This window comes from Pyrus communis, chromosome 15 (genome assembly GCF_041283825.1).
Source record: "Pyrus communis isolate YQ-2024b chromosome 15, ASM4128382v1, whole genome shotgun sequence".
NCBI classification, from domain to species: domain Eukaryota; kingdom Viridiplantae; phylum Streptophyta; class Magnoliopsida; order Rosales; family Rosaceae; genus Pyrus; species Pyrus communis.
In genome coordinates this window covers 15761511-15780076 of record NC_142579.1, presented here as the reverse complement: position 1 = coordinate 15780076, position 18566 = coordinate 15761511, and the positions used below count along the sequence as shown (strand labels likewise).

The 18566-nt window shown below is 36.6% G+C and overlaps 1 protein-coding gene across 1 annotated transcript; it reads left to right on the top strand.

The window, feature by feature from the left end:
- The first annotated feature begins 1402 nt into the window (after positions 1 to 1402).
- Positions 1403 to 13618, top strand: LOC148690574 (uncharacterized). The gene is made up of 2 exons (XM_088685493.1): positions 1403 to 1913; positions 13005 to 13618. The coding sequence occupies exons 1-2, from the start codon at positions 1656 to 1658 to the stop codon at positions 13230 to 13232; spliced, it is 486 nt and encodes a 161-aa protein (XP_088541619.1). The 5' UTR covers positions 1403 to 1655; the 3' UTR covers positions 13233 to 13618.
- The last annotated feature ends 4948 nt before the right edge of the window (positions 13619 to 18566 follow it).

Below are 18566 nucleotides of genomic sequence, written 5' to 3'. Positions count from 1 at the left end.
AAAGTATAAAAAACTACCTCAACTATTGGGGTCATGACAGTTTCATACCTCATCTTTTAAAATTGACAATGTCATACCACATCTTACGAATTGGTGACAATGTCATACCTCCTTCAATTTTTCTGTTTTTCTGTTAAGTGCTGACGTGGCAAGAGACGAAGACCACTTTCTATTAAAAAATTAATAAAATATTATTAAAAACTAAAAAAAAAATAATAATAATATTTTTTAAATATTAAAATAATAAAAAAAGTAAAAAAAAAAAAAAAAAAAAAAAACCTTAATCGTCCCTTCCCTCCCCCTCTCTCCCTTCCCCATCTTCATCTTCTTCTTGCTTAATCTTTAACACAAAATAAAAATAAAAATAAAAAAAAAAATTTGAAAACCCAACCCCACCAGCCCCCCCAGGAGAAGGAGGAAGAACCGAAGAAGAATAAGGAGAAGGAAGAAGAGGAGGAGACAAAAAAAAAAACAAAAAAAAAATTTGAAAACCCAACCCCACCCGCCCTCCCAGGAGAAGGAGGAAGAACCGAAGAAGAAGAAGAAGAAGAAGAAGAAGAAGAAGAAGAAGAAGAAGAAGAAGAAGAAGGAGGAAGAAGAGGAGGAGAAAAAAAAAAAAAAATTGAAAACCCAACCCTCCCCCCCCCCCCCCCCCCAACAAAAGGAGAAGGAGGAAGAACCGAAGAAGAAGAAGAAGGAGGAAGAAGAGGAGGAGGAAAAAAAAAAAATGGAAACTGCAACCCGAAAAAAAAAAAAAACAAAAAGAAAAAAAAAATTCATACCTAGTTTCGGCTCAAGAAGAAGAAGAAGGGAAAAAAAAAAAGTGACAAATCTAGTTTCGGCCCAGGAGAAGAAGGAGAAGATGAAGAAGAAGAAGGAGGAGAGAGAAGAACAAAAAAAATTGAAATTGGTGCGGGTGAAAGAAAGGGGATGCCGCATCCCTAGGAAATTTTTTTTGTTTTGTTTTTTTATTCTTAATTTTTTAATATTTAATTATTAAAAATATATTTAATTATTTTTTAATCTAGCTAGATTAGTGAGTGGTCCCTGTCTCTTGTCACTTTAGCACTTAAAAAAAAACTAACAGAAAAATTGACGGAGGTATGATATTGTCACAAATTTGTAAGATGCGGTATGACATTGTCAATTTTAAAAGATGAGGTATGAAATTATCGTGATCCAATAGTTAAGATAATTTTTTGTACTTTATCCTAAATTTTAAGTAATAATAAAGTATATATGACAACAAATAAATAGAAAAGGCAAATAAAAGTATTTAGCATTCCTCTAAATTGCACTCGTTGAAAGTTGAAACCACTGTTTTCTTACGCGCGTCAGTTGGAGGTTGCCAGGACATCATCAGTTAACCTTCTCGGCTGCACCTTCGTAAATACGGTACTGCCTTTTCACTATCCATTTCTTTACTCATTCTCTCTCTCTCTCTCTCTCTCTCTCTCTCTCTCTCTCTCTCTCTCTCTCTCTCTCTCTCTCTCTCTCTAGCAAAAGAAACCAATTTCTCACCTTACTCTTTTTTATTTCTGCAAGAATTTCTGATTTGCTCTGCAGGACTGCTACCTCTCTCTCTCTCTGTCCACATCTTGTTCTTGTGCGGTTGATTTGTATTGTTATACTTCCAGCGGGTCAAATATTTGAATATGTACAATTTTGGGGATGAGTTTACAATGGAAAGCTACAGAATCCCATGGCTGGTATGGATCCAGGTAATGGTGATGGTCCTCCTCATCATCCTTCTCTACTGCTTCAATTTACTAGTCATAGATTTCTCCGATGGTGACACCACCACCACCACCACCACCACCACCACCAAACCTTCATCTTCCGCTAGCCGCATAGTTTCTGATGGCACCGCCACCTCCAACACACTTTTCACCAACCGCCTGCAGAATACCCAGGTATGAAATCTGGATCTTCCCTCAGTTTGACTTCTCTGGTTTCCTTAATTACTCTTCTATGTTGTTTTTCTTTTTTGCCTATCAATTTCATCCTCTGTTTTGATGCTTTTGGCGGCTACGAAAATGTTAAAAATATAACTAAATAATTCATTGGATGAAAGATGCTTTTGCCCATCCCTTCCAATGTGAAAAAAACGATGTTAGGAAAAACAAAGAAAAGATCCATGATCATGGAGTGATTCCTAATCACTTGTACTGCTTCCTTCTTTTGTACTGATTAGTCTAAAGCTCATAATTACTAATTAGTTGTACAATGATTCATAATTTAGTTTCCTTTTTTTTTTTTTTTTTTGGGTATCGCTGGGGCAGGTTCACGGTCGCTTACTAATAAAATTTTATATACTTTGAAAAACTTGCTCTTTTTACTGTTTATAATAAGTTTTATTAGTGCATTTCTAGCCTTTGAGTTAAAATTTAAAAATTTTTTACCTATAAAATTTAGGTTTTAACCTAAAAACAGCTTTTCTGTTTCAATTCTAAATTTTTTTAGCCCTGTATTAGTAAAACATGAATTTAGGCTATTTTTTTAAAATAACTTTAAAAAAAATGTAAACTATCATAAATTAATTTTATGAACATTTTATCCTAAAAATATTTAAATTTTGATAAATTGAAAAATCACTAAACTGACATATAAAACTCATGAAATACTATGGAAGAATACGAAACACGTGATATAAATGTATAAAAACAAAACATACGAAACATATATAAAACACGTGAAATGCATATGAAACACACAAAATACATACAAAACACTACAAAACACATGATACAAATATATAACAAACCAAACACATGAAACACACGAAGCACATACCAAATACATAAGAAACACATGAAACACAAACCTATATACATAAAACACAAATTTTCAATTATCCTCTATATAAACATAGGTTGAATATCTAACTATCACACACCATATTCACCAACATAAGGTTTTTGTTTCCTAAAATTCATCAATATTTCATCAATGGATGATAAAAGAAGGCGTAGCTTAGCAATGGAGATGACACAATACCAAGCAAATGTTGCATCTGGCGAAGTAGAAATGAACAATGAAGAAGCCGAATTTGTAAACTTACTTATACTATATGGGCACTATGCCAAATCTAGCTATTGTGGTTCTGTGTCGGGCTGTTCATTTATTCAAATGATAGAGAAAAGTGTCATGACTGGATGATGAAACACTATTTCATCGAACGTCTGAGATATCCTCTTCATGATTTTTGGAGGCGGTATCCGATGAGGAGAGACCTTTTTGAAAGCATCTTGAAAACATTTGTCCATCAAGACTCTACTTTGCAAGGAAGATAGATGTCGTAAGCCGACAAAATTTATCACCTCATCAAAAGCTCACATATGCATTTCGAATGCTAGCCAATGAGTGTTTTGCAGACTCAATTGTAAATATTGTCGACTTGCAAATGACACTATTATTGTGAGCCTCAAGTGCTTCTATAAGGCAATTGACGCCATATATGGACACACATACCTCCGAAAGCCAAATCATGAAGACTTGAAAATGCTTATACGCAAGGACAAAATAGGCTTCCTTGGCATGATAGGAAGTCTCAGTTGTATGCATTGGGAGTGGAAGAATTGTCCTACTGCTTGGGTTGGCCAATTAAAGGCTTGTCGTAATAAGCCAACCGTCACGCTTGAGGTTGTGGCCTCTTACAACACTCGAATTTGGCATGCATTATTTGGTGCTTTGTAATCAAACAATGATATCAACATTCTTTGGTCTTCTCCTTTGTTGATGATGTTGTCAATGGATGGGCACTACAATGGAGGTACAAGGTAAATGGTAATAGACATGAGCTAGGTTACTACCGAACTGATGATATTTATCCTGTTTAACTGTGTGCAAAGTTATCCTAATCCCGATAGTGCAATGAAGAAATTATTTTCCCAAAAACAAGGGTCTTACAGGAAAGATGTGGAGGGAGTGTTCAAGATCTTAAAAACTCAATGAGCCATTGTTGGAGGGCCTGCACTGTGGTGGAGTGTGGAACACCTTCATTTAATCATGGTGACATGCATAATTTTGCACAACATGATTGTTGAAAATGAGTATGTAGAAATTGAAGAAGATTTTGACAAAGATGTGGATGTCGACCAACCAACATATGCGAGAGCTATGACTATAGATGTTGAATATCTCCCTACAACCACATACGAGATCCGACAGGATAGAGTTACATTGAGTGAGTATATGAGACGTCTAATTAGAATTCAAGCTTCTTAAGTTCATGACACACTCCGAAAGGATTTAGTTGTGCAATATATGGCATCGAGAAGGAGAATGGTGATGAAAGACTGCCGCTTGTAATAAAGTGTACTAGTGTAGTTGTTTCTTTTAATAAATTTAAGTGTGTTAGTGTGGTTGTTTTCTTGTAATAAATTTAAGTGTGCTAGTATGTTGGTATTTCCTTGTAATAAATTTAAGTGTGCTATGTTGGTAATAATTTGAAGTGTGCTAGTACGTTGGTAAAAATTTTAAGTGAGTACATGTGTACATAATATGACATTAAGTCTTTTGTCTAGTACATTGGTAATAGTTATTGAAAGCCTTTGAATTATTGAGGGCATTTAGTGCGCATCAATGTGTACAACAATTGTTAAAGGTATCTAGAATAGGCCATAAAACAATCGTTAATTATTATTGTATTAAGAAGCTATAAAACATCAATTAAACAACAAAAATGCATAATTGATAGAGACAATAATTAGCAATTATTACAATTAGCACATTTATAAATTAGCACAATTAATAGCACAAAATGGATCTTGAAAGAATAAACCATAATTAATAGCAACAATATTACATAAAATTAATACCAACATACTAGCACACTTAAAATTATTACCAACATACTAGCACAGTTAAATTTATTACAAGGAAATACAAATATACTAGCACACTTAAATTTATTACAAAAAAACAACCACACTAGCACACTTAAATTTATTACAACAAAACAATCACACTAGCATACTTAAATTTATTACAAGAAGTAGTACATCATCACCATTCTCTTTCACGGTGCCATATATGCTTAATAAATCATTTCGGAGTGTGTCATGAACTTGAGAAGATTGAATTCTATCATGTTGGGTCTCATATGTGGTTGTAGCGAGATATTCAACATCTCTTGCCATAGCTCTCGCATATGTTGGTTGGTCGACATCCACATCTTCGTTAGAATCTTCTTCAATTTCTACTTACTCATCTTTAACAATCATGTTGTGCAAATTATGCACGTCGTCATGATTGAATGGAGGTCTTCCACATTCCACAATCGTGCAAGCCCTCTAACAATGGCCTATCGTGCATGTAGAATCTCGAATGCTCCTTCCACATCTTTCACGTAAGACTCTTGTTTCTACGAAAATAATTTCTTCTTTGCACTACCGGAATGAGAATAACTTTTCATAAATGTAGACCAACTGGGATCAATACCATCAATTAAGTAGCAAACTAGCTCGTGCATTTTACCTTGTACCTCTATTCTGGTGCCAATTCATTGACAACATCATCAATAGAGGAGAAGACCAAAGAACGTTGATATCGTTGTTTAATCCAGAAGTGCCTAAGAAGTCATGCCAAATCCAAGTGTTGTAAAACGCCATAACCTCGACCACGATGGTTGGCTTGTTGTGATGGCCTTTGAATTGGCCATCCCAAGAAGTAAGACAATTCTTCCACTCTCAACATACAATTGAGACTTCCTATCATACCAGGGAAGCCTTTTTAGTCTGCCTTGCGTAGAAGCCTCTTCAAATCTTCACAATTTGGATTTCAGAGGTATGTTTGTCTATATATGGCTTCAATTGCTTTACAGAAGCGTTTAAGGTTCTCAATAGCAGTGCTCTCCACAAGTTGACAATATTCGTCAGTTAAGTTTGCATAACACCCATTGGCTAGCATCCGAAATACAGATGTGAGATTCTGATGAGGTGATAGACTTTATCGGCCTATAACATTTATCTTTCTTGCAAAGTAGTGGTCATGATGGACAATTGCATTGATGATGCTTTCAAAAAGGTTTATACTCATCAAATACCGATTCCGAAAATCATGAAGATGATACCTTAGATGTTCGATGAAGTAGTCTTTTATCATCTGGTCATGACACTCTTCTCTATCACCCTGCACAAATGAAGGGCATGGTGCCCATGTTGCATAAGTGAGTTTGCAAAATTGACTATTTTCTGCTTGACTAGCTACAACGTTTGCTTGTTATTGTGCCATCTGCATTGTTAATCTACGCCTTATTCTATAATCCATTGATGAGATTTTGATGATTTTAAGAATACAAAAACACTATGAAAGTTGGATGATTTTGAGGAAACAGAAACACTAAGAAAGATGGATGATTGATAAATATATTGTGTGATAGATATTCGATCTATGCTTATATAGAGGATGGTTAAAGGTTTGTGTTTCATGTGTGTAGGTTTGTGTTTTGGATGTATTTGGTATGCTTTTGGTGTGTTATACATCTCTAATATATGTTTTGTGTTTACACATTTGTATCATGTGTTTCATATTCTTCCATAGTGTTTCATGAGTTTCATGTGTCGATTAGTGATTTTTCAATACTTATTGGAATTTAAAATATTTTAGGTTAACATAAAATCAATTTAGAATAGTCTACATATTTAAAAAAAAATTTAATTTTAAAAAAATTATCCTAAATTCGTCGTTAATAACCTAGGGCTAAAAATTTAACCCCAAGGGAAAAGCTGTTTATGAGTTAAAACCTAATTTTTTAGGGCTCAAAATTTTAGGTTTTAATCCAAAGATCGGAGATGGTCTCAGTGTTGATAATATCGTTTGTAAAAATATATTAAAAAAAGTTTTATTTGTTGTAAAAGTTGTGGGATGAATGCTCACATGCTTTTGGCAAAAGGTGAAAAGACTTTAGAATAGTGATCATGTTGTTGTATAAAGTTTGTCAAAGAACACTCATTTCACCTTTGTAAGTTTTAGTGGCTTTATTTAGAGAGCATTCTGTGTGTGATCACTATACACTGCAAAAGGAAAAGAACTGAAAGTAATAATATCAATATCCCTAACTTCTTCTTTTTACTTGCAATCATTTTGTGTTATACTTACGAAACTAAATAGTGTGATATTTTTCACTCGCTTTGCTCTTGTCCATAGCAAAGGTTATATCTATAACTTTTGCATATTTATAACACGTTATCAGCACAAATCTCTAACCTTAACCAGTTCTAATCTCCCTTCACCGAAAAATGCCTCTTCCAAGAATTTTCCTGTTCTTTTTCCTCATCTGCCTCACTTGCTTAATGTATCCTCGAGAAAAACTGCTAGCACCATGCCTGCTTCTAGTTCTCAATATAACAATTACTTATATATTTGATTTCTTGTTTGGTGTAGCTCTGGATTACTAACCAAGTGTTTATTTATGTTAATTTTACTGCAATCAAAGATGATGCGGTATCATCGCCTATCTTGAATTGCAAATTTAATTTTACTGCAATTTTAGCTGGTGCGGTATAATTTCCTACCCTGCTCTGCATATTTAAATTATCCTGCTGCTTGAGTGGTATGGTATAATCGCCCATCCTATGCTATATTGTTTCAATGAGAATGGTGCGGTACAATCGCCCTCCCATTAATCATGTAAATCTTGAGCCTGAAGTTTCGAGTGCTTATCATTTTGGCCTGAATATCAAAATGAAAAATTTGTTAGAACCAGAAGTTTGAACACTACATTCCTCCAAAATACATATTATTGCAAGTTGTTACACATCTCATTTTTTTCTTTTAGAAAAGAAAATGGCTAACTTGGCAAAGCTGAATTTTGTTGCCTTGAATATTACTGGGAATAACTACCTTACCTGGGTAGTGGATGCCAGGATCCATCTGGAGGCAGAGAATATTGGAGAAACCATTAAGGAGGAAAACAATGCATCATTTCAAGATCAGGTGAAAGTTATGATCTATATCCGTCGCCACCTTGATGAAGGACTGAAGAGCGAGTACCTAATGGTTGATAATCCATTAGCCCTCTGGAAGGCATTGAGAAATAGATACAATCACCAGAAAACGGTGATTCTTCCAAGGGCTCGTTATGAGTGGACACACCTAAGGATCCAGAATTTCAAGTTGGTGGCTGTGTACAATTCTGCAATGTTTAGAATTAGCTCCCAGATGAAGTTTTGTGGGGCGACCATCACCGAGGAAGATATTCCGTAGAAGACTTTCAACACCTTTCATGCCTCCAACGTGCTCATGCAGCAGCAGTATAGAGAGCATGGCTTTACTGAGTACAACCAGCTGATATCGGTGCTCCTTATGGCTGAACAAAACAATGAGCTTTTGATGAAAAATCATTAGTCTCGACCTACTAGATCGGTACCATTCCTAGAAGTGAATGCTGCTTCCCTCGAAGTGAACACCACATCTTCTCGTGGCAATAATTAGAAATGACGACGTGGCCACAAGTGAGGCCGGTGGAATGAGAAAGGCAAGAATCATAGTGTCCATTTTTACAATCAGGTGCCAAGGCATAATTCAGGGCCGAGCTTCAAGAATGTGAATCGCCACAAAGGTAAATATCATATGAATAACACTTTTAGAAATCTTGAAGGAGTTTGCCATTGGTATGCCGACAATGGACACTGGGCGCGTACTTGTCGTACCCCAAAACATTTGGTGGACTTGTATCAAGCCTCCCTCAAGGAGAAGGGTGTCGAAGCCAATTTCCTCGACAAGGCTAAACTGATGGATATACCTGATTCAGTGTTCGATTTATCAGGGCAATTGAATGCAACTCACCTGGATGTCTCAGACTTCATTATGGAAAGAGGGAATGAAGTGTATCGATCCGATTGAATCATTTCTATTTGATGTACTCTTATTTCTGAACTTGTAGTTTAAAGCTCGCATTTCAATTCAATAAAAGTGACATTTCAATTTCCTTTTATCATCAAGATGCCTCGGTGGTGAAATGGTAGACACGCTAGACTCAAAATCTCATGCTAAAGAGCGTGGAAGTTCGAGTTCTCTTCAAGGCATAACATTGAATATTAAGAATGCTCATTGACTTGGAATAAGTTTAGCAGCGGATTACGAAATCTTGGTGATCTTCTCTATCTAATGAATGGGGAGTTTGCTTTGAAATCGTCTGCACTACACTTTAATGGTAGTCGTTACGTTTTCCCTTTTACTAGTAGTATGGGGAAGGAGTGAACTACTCTAGAAGTACTACTAATTGAGTTTTGGAACTAAACAGGATCACTTTTTTTTTCATAGATCGTTCGGCAAAGTTTTTTATTATTTAAATGAACAAACTGTTTTTAACTGTGATTCCCTTACTCAGAGGGCATGGATAAAAACTATGGTTATTCTCAAAACAAGAGAGGAAAAGCCCAAATCATGTTACCAAATGGAACAATATTGTCCATACAAAATGCGTTGTACGCAACTCAATCTAATCGAAATTTGTTGAGTTTTAAAGACGTACGTTTAAATGGATACCACATTGAAATGAAAAGTGCAGAAAATGTGGAATATCTATGCATTAGATATGTATGTATAATTCAATCCACTCGATAAATCACGCAACTTTTTCAGTGTACGCTTATGGGTATCTTTGGAGGTAATACATAGATATTTCACATTTTTTGCACTTTTGGTTTCAATGTAGTATCCATTTAAATGTATGTCTTTAAAACTCAACAAATTTCGAGTAGATTGAGTAGCGTACAAAACATTTTGTATAAACAATATTGTTCCATTTGGTAACATGATCTAAGCTTTTCCTGAGCCTTCAATTACATCTGATTGGCCTGATATTGTTGTTACCTTTACTTTTGTATGCATCAAGCTTGAGAAAGATTTTTGATTTCAAAGTATTGTATGTGTGGTTGCGCTATCTGCAAGACAAATATCTCCGCCATTACTCTTATTTTGAGAATAACCATAGTTTTTAACCATGCTCTCTAAGTAAAGGAATCACAGTTAAAAACAATTTATTCATAATAAAAGGAAATTAAAATGCCATTTTTATTGAATTGAAATGCGAGTTTTAAACTACAAGTTCAAATAAGAAGAGTACATCAAATAGAAATCATTCAATCGGACCGATACATTTCATTCTCTTTCCATAATAAAGTCTGAGACATTCAGGTGGGTTGTGTTCAATTGTCCTGATAAATCAAAACATTGGATGATGTATATCCATTGGTTTAGCTTGGTCTAAGAGATTGGTTTCGACACCCTTCTCCTTGAGGAGGCTTGATACAGGTCCACCAGATGTTTTGGGGTACAACAAATACGCGCCTAGTGTCCATTGCCACCACACCTATGGCAAACTCCTTCAGGATTTCTAAGAGTTACATATGAGCTTTACCTTTATGGCGATTTGGTTTCTTGAAGCTCGGGTTTGAATTATGCTTTGGACCTTGATTGTAAAACTGGACACCATGATTCTTGCCCTTCCTGTTCCATCGGCCTCACTTGTGGCCACGTCCTAGTTTGTAATTATTGCCACGAGAGGATGTGATGTTCACTTCGAGGGAAACAACATTCACTTCTGGGAATGGTGTCGTTCCAATAGATCGGGACTGATTATTTTTCATCAGAAGAAGCTCATTGTTTTGTTCAGCCACAAGGAGCACTGATATCAGCTGGTTGTACTCAGTAAACCCTTATTTTCTATACTACTGCTGCATGAGCATGTTGGAGGCATGAAATGTGATGAAAGTCTTTTCCAACATATCTTCCTCAGTGATGGTCTCCCCACAAAGTTTCATTTGGGAGCTAATTCTGAACATTGCAGAATTGTACTCAGCCACTGACTTAAAATTTTGGATCCTTAGGTGTGTTCACTCATAACGAGCCCTTGGAAGAATCCTTGTTTTCTGGTGGATTGTATCTATTTCTCAATGCTTTCCAGATGGCTAATGGATCTTCAACTGTTAGGTACTCACTCTTTAGTCCTTCATCAAGGTGGCGACGGATAAAGATCATAGCATTCGCCCGATCTTGAGAGGATGCACTATTTTCCTCCTTGATGGTTTCTCTAAGATTCCCTGCCTCCAGATCGATCTTGGCATCCATTACCCAGGTAAGATAGTTCTTCCTAGTAATATCTAGGGCAACAAAATCAAGCTTTGCCAAGTTCACCATTTTCTTTTCTGAAAGAAAAATAAGATGTGTCAGAACTTGCAATAATATGTATTATGGAGGAATGTAGTGTTAGAACTTCTGATTTTTACAAAATTTTCATTTTGATCTTCAAGCCAAAATGATAAGCATTCGAAATTTCAGGCTTAAGATTTATATGATTAATAAAGAGGACGATTGTATCGCACCACTCTTATTGAAAAAATATAGCATAGGATGAACGATTATACTGCACCACTCATGCATCAAAAAATTTAAATATACATAGCATGGTGGGTGATTATACCGTATCACCTAAAATTGCAGTAAAATTAAATCTACAGTTCAAGATGGGCGATGATATGGCACCATCTTCGATCGCAATAAAATTAACATAAATAAACACTTGGTTGGTAATCGGGAGCTACACCAAACAAGAAATCAAAGATATAAGTAATTGTTAAATTGAGAACTAGAAGCGGGCATGGTGCTAGCAATTCTTCGCGAGGGTACATCAAGCAAGTGAGGCAGAGGAGGAAGAAGAACAGGGAAATCCTTGGAGGAGGCATTTTTCGGTGAAGGGAGATGAGAAATAGTTAAGGTTAGAGAGTCGTGTTGATAATGTGTTTTAAATAGGCAAAAGTTAGAGAGATACCCTTTGCTAGGGACAAGAGCAAAACGGGTGCAAAATATCAACTATTTAGTTTCGTAGCTATAACACTAAAGGATTGCAGGTAAAAAGAGGAAGTGAGGGATACTGATATTATTGCTTTCAATTCTTTTCCTTTTGTAGTGTGTAGTGATCACACACGGAGTGCTCTTTAATAGAGCCATCCCCATGAAAACTTACAAAGGTAAAATGAGTGTTCTTTGACAAACTTCATACAACAACAACATGATCACTATTCTAAAGTGTTCTCACCTTTTGCCAAAAGCATGTGGGCATTAACCCCACAACTTTTACAACAGAGATGTATTTGTATCATTGTTCAGTATACATAAAAGGAGGAAAAGCAGAGAGTAAAAATAGAGCTTTCCTTCACATTTCATCTTTTATGTCCATTTCACTAGACATACATCAGTAAAGAAAATAAACGGTATGATACATTGCTCATGTTCCTGGTCCTACGTTGCCTCGATCATAGATAACTTTTTCAATTATGTATTTTTTTTTAGTTTGAAATGTTATTAGAAAATTTCTTGTCGTTTATGTTTGTACATACAAGTGTTAATAAAATTGACAAAATTAAGATTTGTTTGATAATCAAATTCGTTTTTAATTTTCAGTTTTTGTCCACTTTTTTTATTTTAAATAAAATTTTGTTTGGTAACTTTCAAAGCAACAACCAAGTGCTATTTTTTTTTTTTTGAGTTTTCAAAATTTGAATTTGAATTTTTAGGTTTTGGTTTTCAGTTTTCATTTATTTGGAAGAATTAAACTACTTACTAAACAAGTTTTAAAAAATAATGAACACTAAAAATAGGTGTGGTAGTTACTATTAGTTTTCAACTTCAAAAAAAAGAAAAAAAAGGAAAAAAAGAAAAAAAGAAACCTAAAAACCAAAAACATAAAGCTAATTTTTTTAGTTATCAAAATTTGGCTTTCAGTTTTCAAATTTGGTCGTTTTCAATTTTCATTTTTCAAAAAAATTAAAATCTAACAACTAAATGGTTATTAAGCGTGTCCTAAAAAAAAAAAAGATGAAATGATTATTAAAACAAGCTCTAAATAATGAGGCTAGAATAAGATTTCATTTCACAATGTTTTGTTCATGAATCTTTTTGCTGACTAGTTATAGTAAAGCATGTTTATTTATCTTCTGCTGGGATTAGAAATTAGGTAATATATGTATAAATAATCTGAGTTTGTAAGGTTTTGGCAGGTAGGAGAAAGTATAAAAGGGGAGATAGTAACAAGCACAAGTGGAATAAAGAGAAGAGAGGAGATAGGAGAAATGGAGGCCTCTGCAGCAGCAACAACAACCCACATATATTTCCACCCTTGCTACTATTTCAGGATGGCAAGACTTGCATTTCTCAAGTGCCTAGGCTTTGATTCTACTTCTGAGTATTCTTCAACCCCAAGAGGAGGAAACAGAAAAGAAAGTTGACATGAATTTGGAATTTCTCCTTCTCTCCCACTCATGTATCTTCATCTTGGTTGCTCAACTTGAAGAAAACTTTACCGACAAGCGACAAACAGAATTCAACTATGGACTTGTTTTATGGTGTTGGGAAACTCCGAGATGTATATCCGAGATTGTAGGAGCTCACCAAGATCAAAGGTTAGTATTGTTTGACGGCACCAATTTGTTCACTAAATTGTAGTAGGACCACTCTTCCAAGCAGGAAATGACGTTTAGACATAGTCTGGAAATTGGATTAAGTTTGTTTTTGATGGATACATGTGTAACTAAAAGGATTTAAATGATGGGAAAAGTTGTGTTAGAGTTACCTTGGAACTTCTATTAACATGATGTTCCATAATTATATGAGATCGTGCATTCCTTTACTGTATGACAAATTTGCATTCCGGTATTCTTAATGGGACTTCATATTTCATGAGATGGAATATGAGCATTTGGAAGAGCAAGAGCGAGAGAGAGAAGGGCCGGCGGGTATACGAGAGGCAGTTGCCGCAACAGAGTGGGGTTGATGGAGTAAGTTAGAGTGGGTGGTGTTTGGGCTTATATTTGATTCTGGGCTTTGTGATAATGGAGGCCCAAAGATGCAAAAGCAAATAGAAGATTGGGCTCGGGCAAGTCAATAGGCCCTAAAGGAATTGGAAGCTATTGCTGGGCAAGTCGATAGGCCCTAGAAGAATTGGAAGCTATTTCAGCAAAGGCATAGGCCACATGCCTATGTTTGAAGTGATGGGCAACATAGAACATCTCACCATTAGCCAAAAAGCACTTTTCAAGGACATGAATGAGTAAATAGGTAATTACTCATTGGCTTCCGAAAGTTATCAGCTAAAGGCTAAAGGTGGGACAGTCGGACCAAATTGTCTATAAAATGATAGAGGAATACCAGACACAAGGACACTCAACCAATCAATCAAAAGACATACAAACTCTGTTCTCAAACAAGTTCGTACGCAGAACGCTGCACTTTGTTCAGATTCTACCCTTTTTAGCTGTATTTCCCCTTAGAAAGCCATCTTTTGTCGAGTTTAGAAGCTCTACTACCTTTCCTTAGTGTTGTAGTATCGACTCCCTCTAGTAAAACCTTTTTACTTTTCATCCTTCTCAGTATACAAACCCTTGTAAACACAAAGATAAGTGGTTGCAAGAAGTTCAACCTTGCCCGACAAGGTTAAATCTTGCCCGAATCTTTTTTGTTTATACTTACATATAGTAGATTTGTCGTTTAATGCATTTTCCTTCATTTATTTAAGTCATTTTCAACTATTTTACACTTAAAAGTTTCATTTGCAATCAAATATGGGTAAATTAATGAACCTAAAGCAAACTTTGATCAAGAAAATGGTTGGAAGGGCCATGAACCCCCTTCATTTTGGATATACAATGTTATGAATTAAAAGTCCTTGTTTACAAGGCAAGAAAAACAAAACGCAAGTTTAGCCCATCTATGACAATCCTTTGATAAACAAGAAGTCTAAATAACTTAAGGCATAAGTAGTCAACCTGATTCACACCTATTCAACAATTTGTTATACAAAGATAATAGTGGCACGCTCAGATCTTTGTTAGTTTTGATTGTGAGCCTAAAGGCCTACACCAAAGACCCCACAAAGACACCTTTCAAGCTAACCATAAACTCGTATTGTAGCACACCAGGTTGCAAGATCTTGTCTAGCAGGCAAAAAATAGCCACTTCCCCGGAAGCTTTGCAAGGGACCAGATCCAGAACAGCTCGAACATAGTTTTGGCACGCCCATTGGGACCTCACATTGATAGCTTTGTATGCCAAGAAAATGGAAGGAATAAACATGCAGGTGGAAAGTAGAGTTTGGGCAACCTCCTTGTCCTACAGAAGCTAGTATGACAGATCACCTGGAAGATTTTCTTTCATTACACAGCCCTGCGATTCCCACTTCTTTTGAGAAGTTAGGTGGAAAAGTCACCAATGAAGACTTGCAAGCTACTATGGTGCAAGTGCTTAAAAGTATGGAGAAGATTTCTTAGGAGACCAGAAGAGATGTTAGCAGACTCTGTACCTTAACAGAAACTCTGCAGAGAAAGTTGGAGTTAAAGTACTTTACACCAAGAGATGGCTATACCAAGGAACTAACTAGAGAAGCAAGTCCAGAGAAGGGACCAGTGATTCCTTTTTTCCCTTACTCAAAGAAAAGAAAGACAAGGGGAAGAAGAAGGAAAATGCGAGAACCAGCCAACCTGAGGAAGAAGAGTTTCAAGGGACAAGTTTGTTCAATTCTCTATTACTCTTACTAGATGGTAGGAGACAGATCGGGCAAGAAGGAGTGAGGTTCGAGGCAACCAATAAAGTGGGATAAACAAGTAGAAAAGGTTTACCTATATCTGCAAGCAAACCTCTCCCTTATAGGCTACCACCGATGGCTAACAAAGGATAAGAAGCTAGGTGGAGGCAGCCTGAACCATAGAGGGAAGCTTTCTCGGGCATCGATCGTATCCCAAAGTGGGGGACTTTTTACACCCCACACAACAGAGCTAACTAGAAACTTATAAATGAGTTAGTAGGACTAAAAAGGATGGTAGTCCAAAATGCTCAGCCACAGGCTCACCTGATGTTCAGGATAACATACCAGAAGCTTTATCCTGAGTACATTGATGAACATAATCTTCTCCCTCTCAACTTCAAGATGCCCACATTCCCAACCTTCAGTCGGGAAGATTGTAATGTGTCTTCCAGATACCATATTTTCAAGCTTTCAACCTACTGTGTGGCATTTGAAGACAACCCTAACTACAAGTTGAGACTATTTAGAAATTCATTGGTAGGCTTTGCCTCCTAGTGGTATTCTCTATTACCTCCTAATTCCATTGCTAATTGGGGGCAAATGGAGATGGTCTTCCATAAACAGTTTTATAGGATAAAGATAGAGATGACCATCAATGATCTAGTAGAGGTAAAGCAGTATGAACATGAGTCTATGGAGGATTTCATGATGAGGTTTAAGAGAACCAAGATGAGGTGCCAGTTCCCAATCAACATGCTCAGCTCATAGCCATTGCCCAGAAGGCTTTAAGGCTACTCTTGAGAAAGAAGTTTTATGATGTGCAATTTAGCGAGCTTCAAGAGTTAGTAATTGCAGCTATTAAGTATGAGAAGTTGCTGACAGATTAACAACAGGTGAAACACTCATCTAAATTGCCTTATTTCTATAAGAACAAAACCCCAATACACCAGTTAGAGTTTGAAGGCCTATAAATGGGAGAAAATGATAGCAGTTTGGGAGAAGGGATTGAGTTATGTGCTGCAGAGATGACCACTCCTTTCAAACCTTTAATAGTGAAGGGATTGGTCTAGCCTATTAAGGACCAGAAGATCGTGATGAATGATGGAGGTTTTATGCCTATAAAGCCCCTAAAATACCAATTGTATTCCTTTGATTTAACCAAGGCAGCATACATCTATGAAGAGCTAACGAAGGCTAGAGTAATCTTACCCGACATCACCAAGAAGGTGCCTTAACCTAAGGAGCTTAGAAGGAAGAAGTATTGCAAGCTTCACTACACCTTCAACCACTGCATAGCCAATTGTGTGCAATTCAAAGATTGGATCCAAGATCTCATAGTCAAGGGAAAACTGTTATTGGAAAAACCCCAAGCCAACATAATGATTGACACAGGTCTATTCCTAAAGGCCCCAATCAACATGATCAATCTTAATTGGGTTGAGAAAGGAAAAACAAAGGCTACTTGGGATGAGAGGGGAGAAAGAAGACAAGCTATTAGGCAATTAGAAGGTGTTAGAAGGTTGCTCGACAGACCCCAAGCAACTTTGGTCAAAGGAATGGTGTTATGCAGTAAATGTCAATGTGAATGCGAACTTGATATACCAGCATCGGGCACCACTATTGATCGGGAGTTAGTCAGAAGGAAAGAGATAGAGGAGAAAGATGCCCGCAGAAGTATTCTTCGGGCTGTAGAAAAAGAAACCTCCAAGAATGTGTTCCAGAGATTGGGAGGAGATTCAGAACCTAAGGGCTTATTTGAGATGTTCAGAAACTATGAGGCCTTTAAAGGAGTTGAAGACAAAGAAGCCAAAATGCCAAGGTAGGTGGATGTGAAACCTCTCTAGCCAAATTATCATAGCAGTGTGAGACAAAAATGGTGTGAGAGAACCATGAACCTAATTTCCCCAGTTACTAAAAGAGATTCAACCCGCCTCGGCCAAAAGTGGTACATAGTCGATAAAGATGGGAGGCTTGTTAGAGAGATGGGGGCATTTATGATAAGGAGGGTTCAAGGGTAGCATAAGGCTCATATGAACTCATTGAAGATCCCTACCATTTCAGAAGCTTTTGGAAATGTTAAGTTTGAAGAGGTTACACAATAAGGAAGAAGACAACTCCAATGGAGAAGTAAGTGAGAAATAGAGAGAGCTAATAGTAAAGCTGAGGGTGAACGAGATCATATACCTCAAAAGGCCCATCCAAGGAAGTACAAAATCTTGAGGATAGCTCAAGAGAGTGTAGTGGTGATGCCTACACCAAGCTAGAATCTATAGCCTATCTGTTTTGGGATCATCTCCCTTGAGAGAGAGATACCTCCACCTTTATTGGAAGATATTCCTTGTGAAATCCCAAGACAATTGCATAACTTTGGTATAGCGGAAGAGGATGAAGTACTTGAGTTGATGTTAAACAAGGATGCCCAGGCTTGGATAGATCAATTTTTGTGTCAAATGGGAGAGAAGAAAGAGGAAGTACCAAGGCCCAACAATTTCCATGTAAACATGACCTATGTCTTATCAGCTATGTTCTGTGTAGAACCAAATCAGCCCGCATCAATGAAGGGTGATTATTTGGCACCAGAACCAATGATGGCACTTGTGAACACTAAGGAAGCTTGGAAAGAAGGATCAAGTTTGGTAGACTTGCCCGACATTACACAAAAGAGCTTGAAAAAGGTTTATTCTGACAAAATGGTGTTTAGCAAGCCAAGTCTAGCTTTAGCAAACCATCTGAAACTCATATATGTGATAGCTCATCTGGAGGGAGTCTACTTCAAGAAGGCGTTAATAGATGGTGGGGCAGCAGTCAATGTGCTCTTACTCAAACAAATGAGGGGGCTTTGCAAAAGCGAAGAAGATCTTATTCCTACTGATCTTACATTTTCTAGTTTTTTTGGGGCTATCACCAGAACTTATGGAATATTTCCTTTGGAGGTAGATTTGGGATCCAAGAGGATTATGCTAGCATTGGTAAATAACAGTTCTACCTATGGGGCATTGCTGGGGAGAGATTGGATCCACCAGAGTCTATCTATGTCATTCAC

Excerpts from the sequence above, each read along its gene's own strand:
- LOC148690574 (XM_088685493.1), top strand. The coding sequence starts at position 1,656 with ATGTACAATTTTGGGGATGAGTTTACAATGGAAAGCTACAGAATCCCA. Across the intron at positions 1,914-13,004 it reads ACCGCCTGCAGAATACCCAG|GTAGGAGAAAGTATAAAAGG; the intron begins GTATGAAATCTG and ends AGGTTTTGGCAG.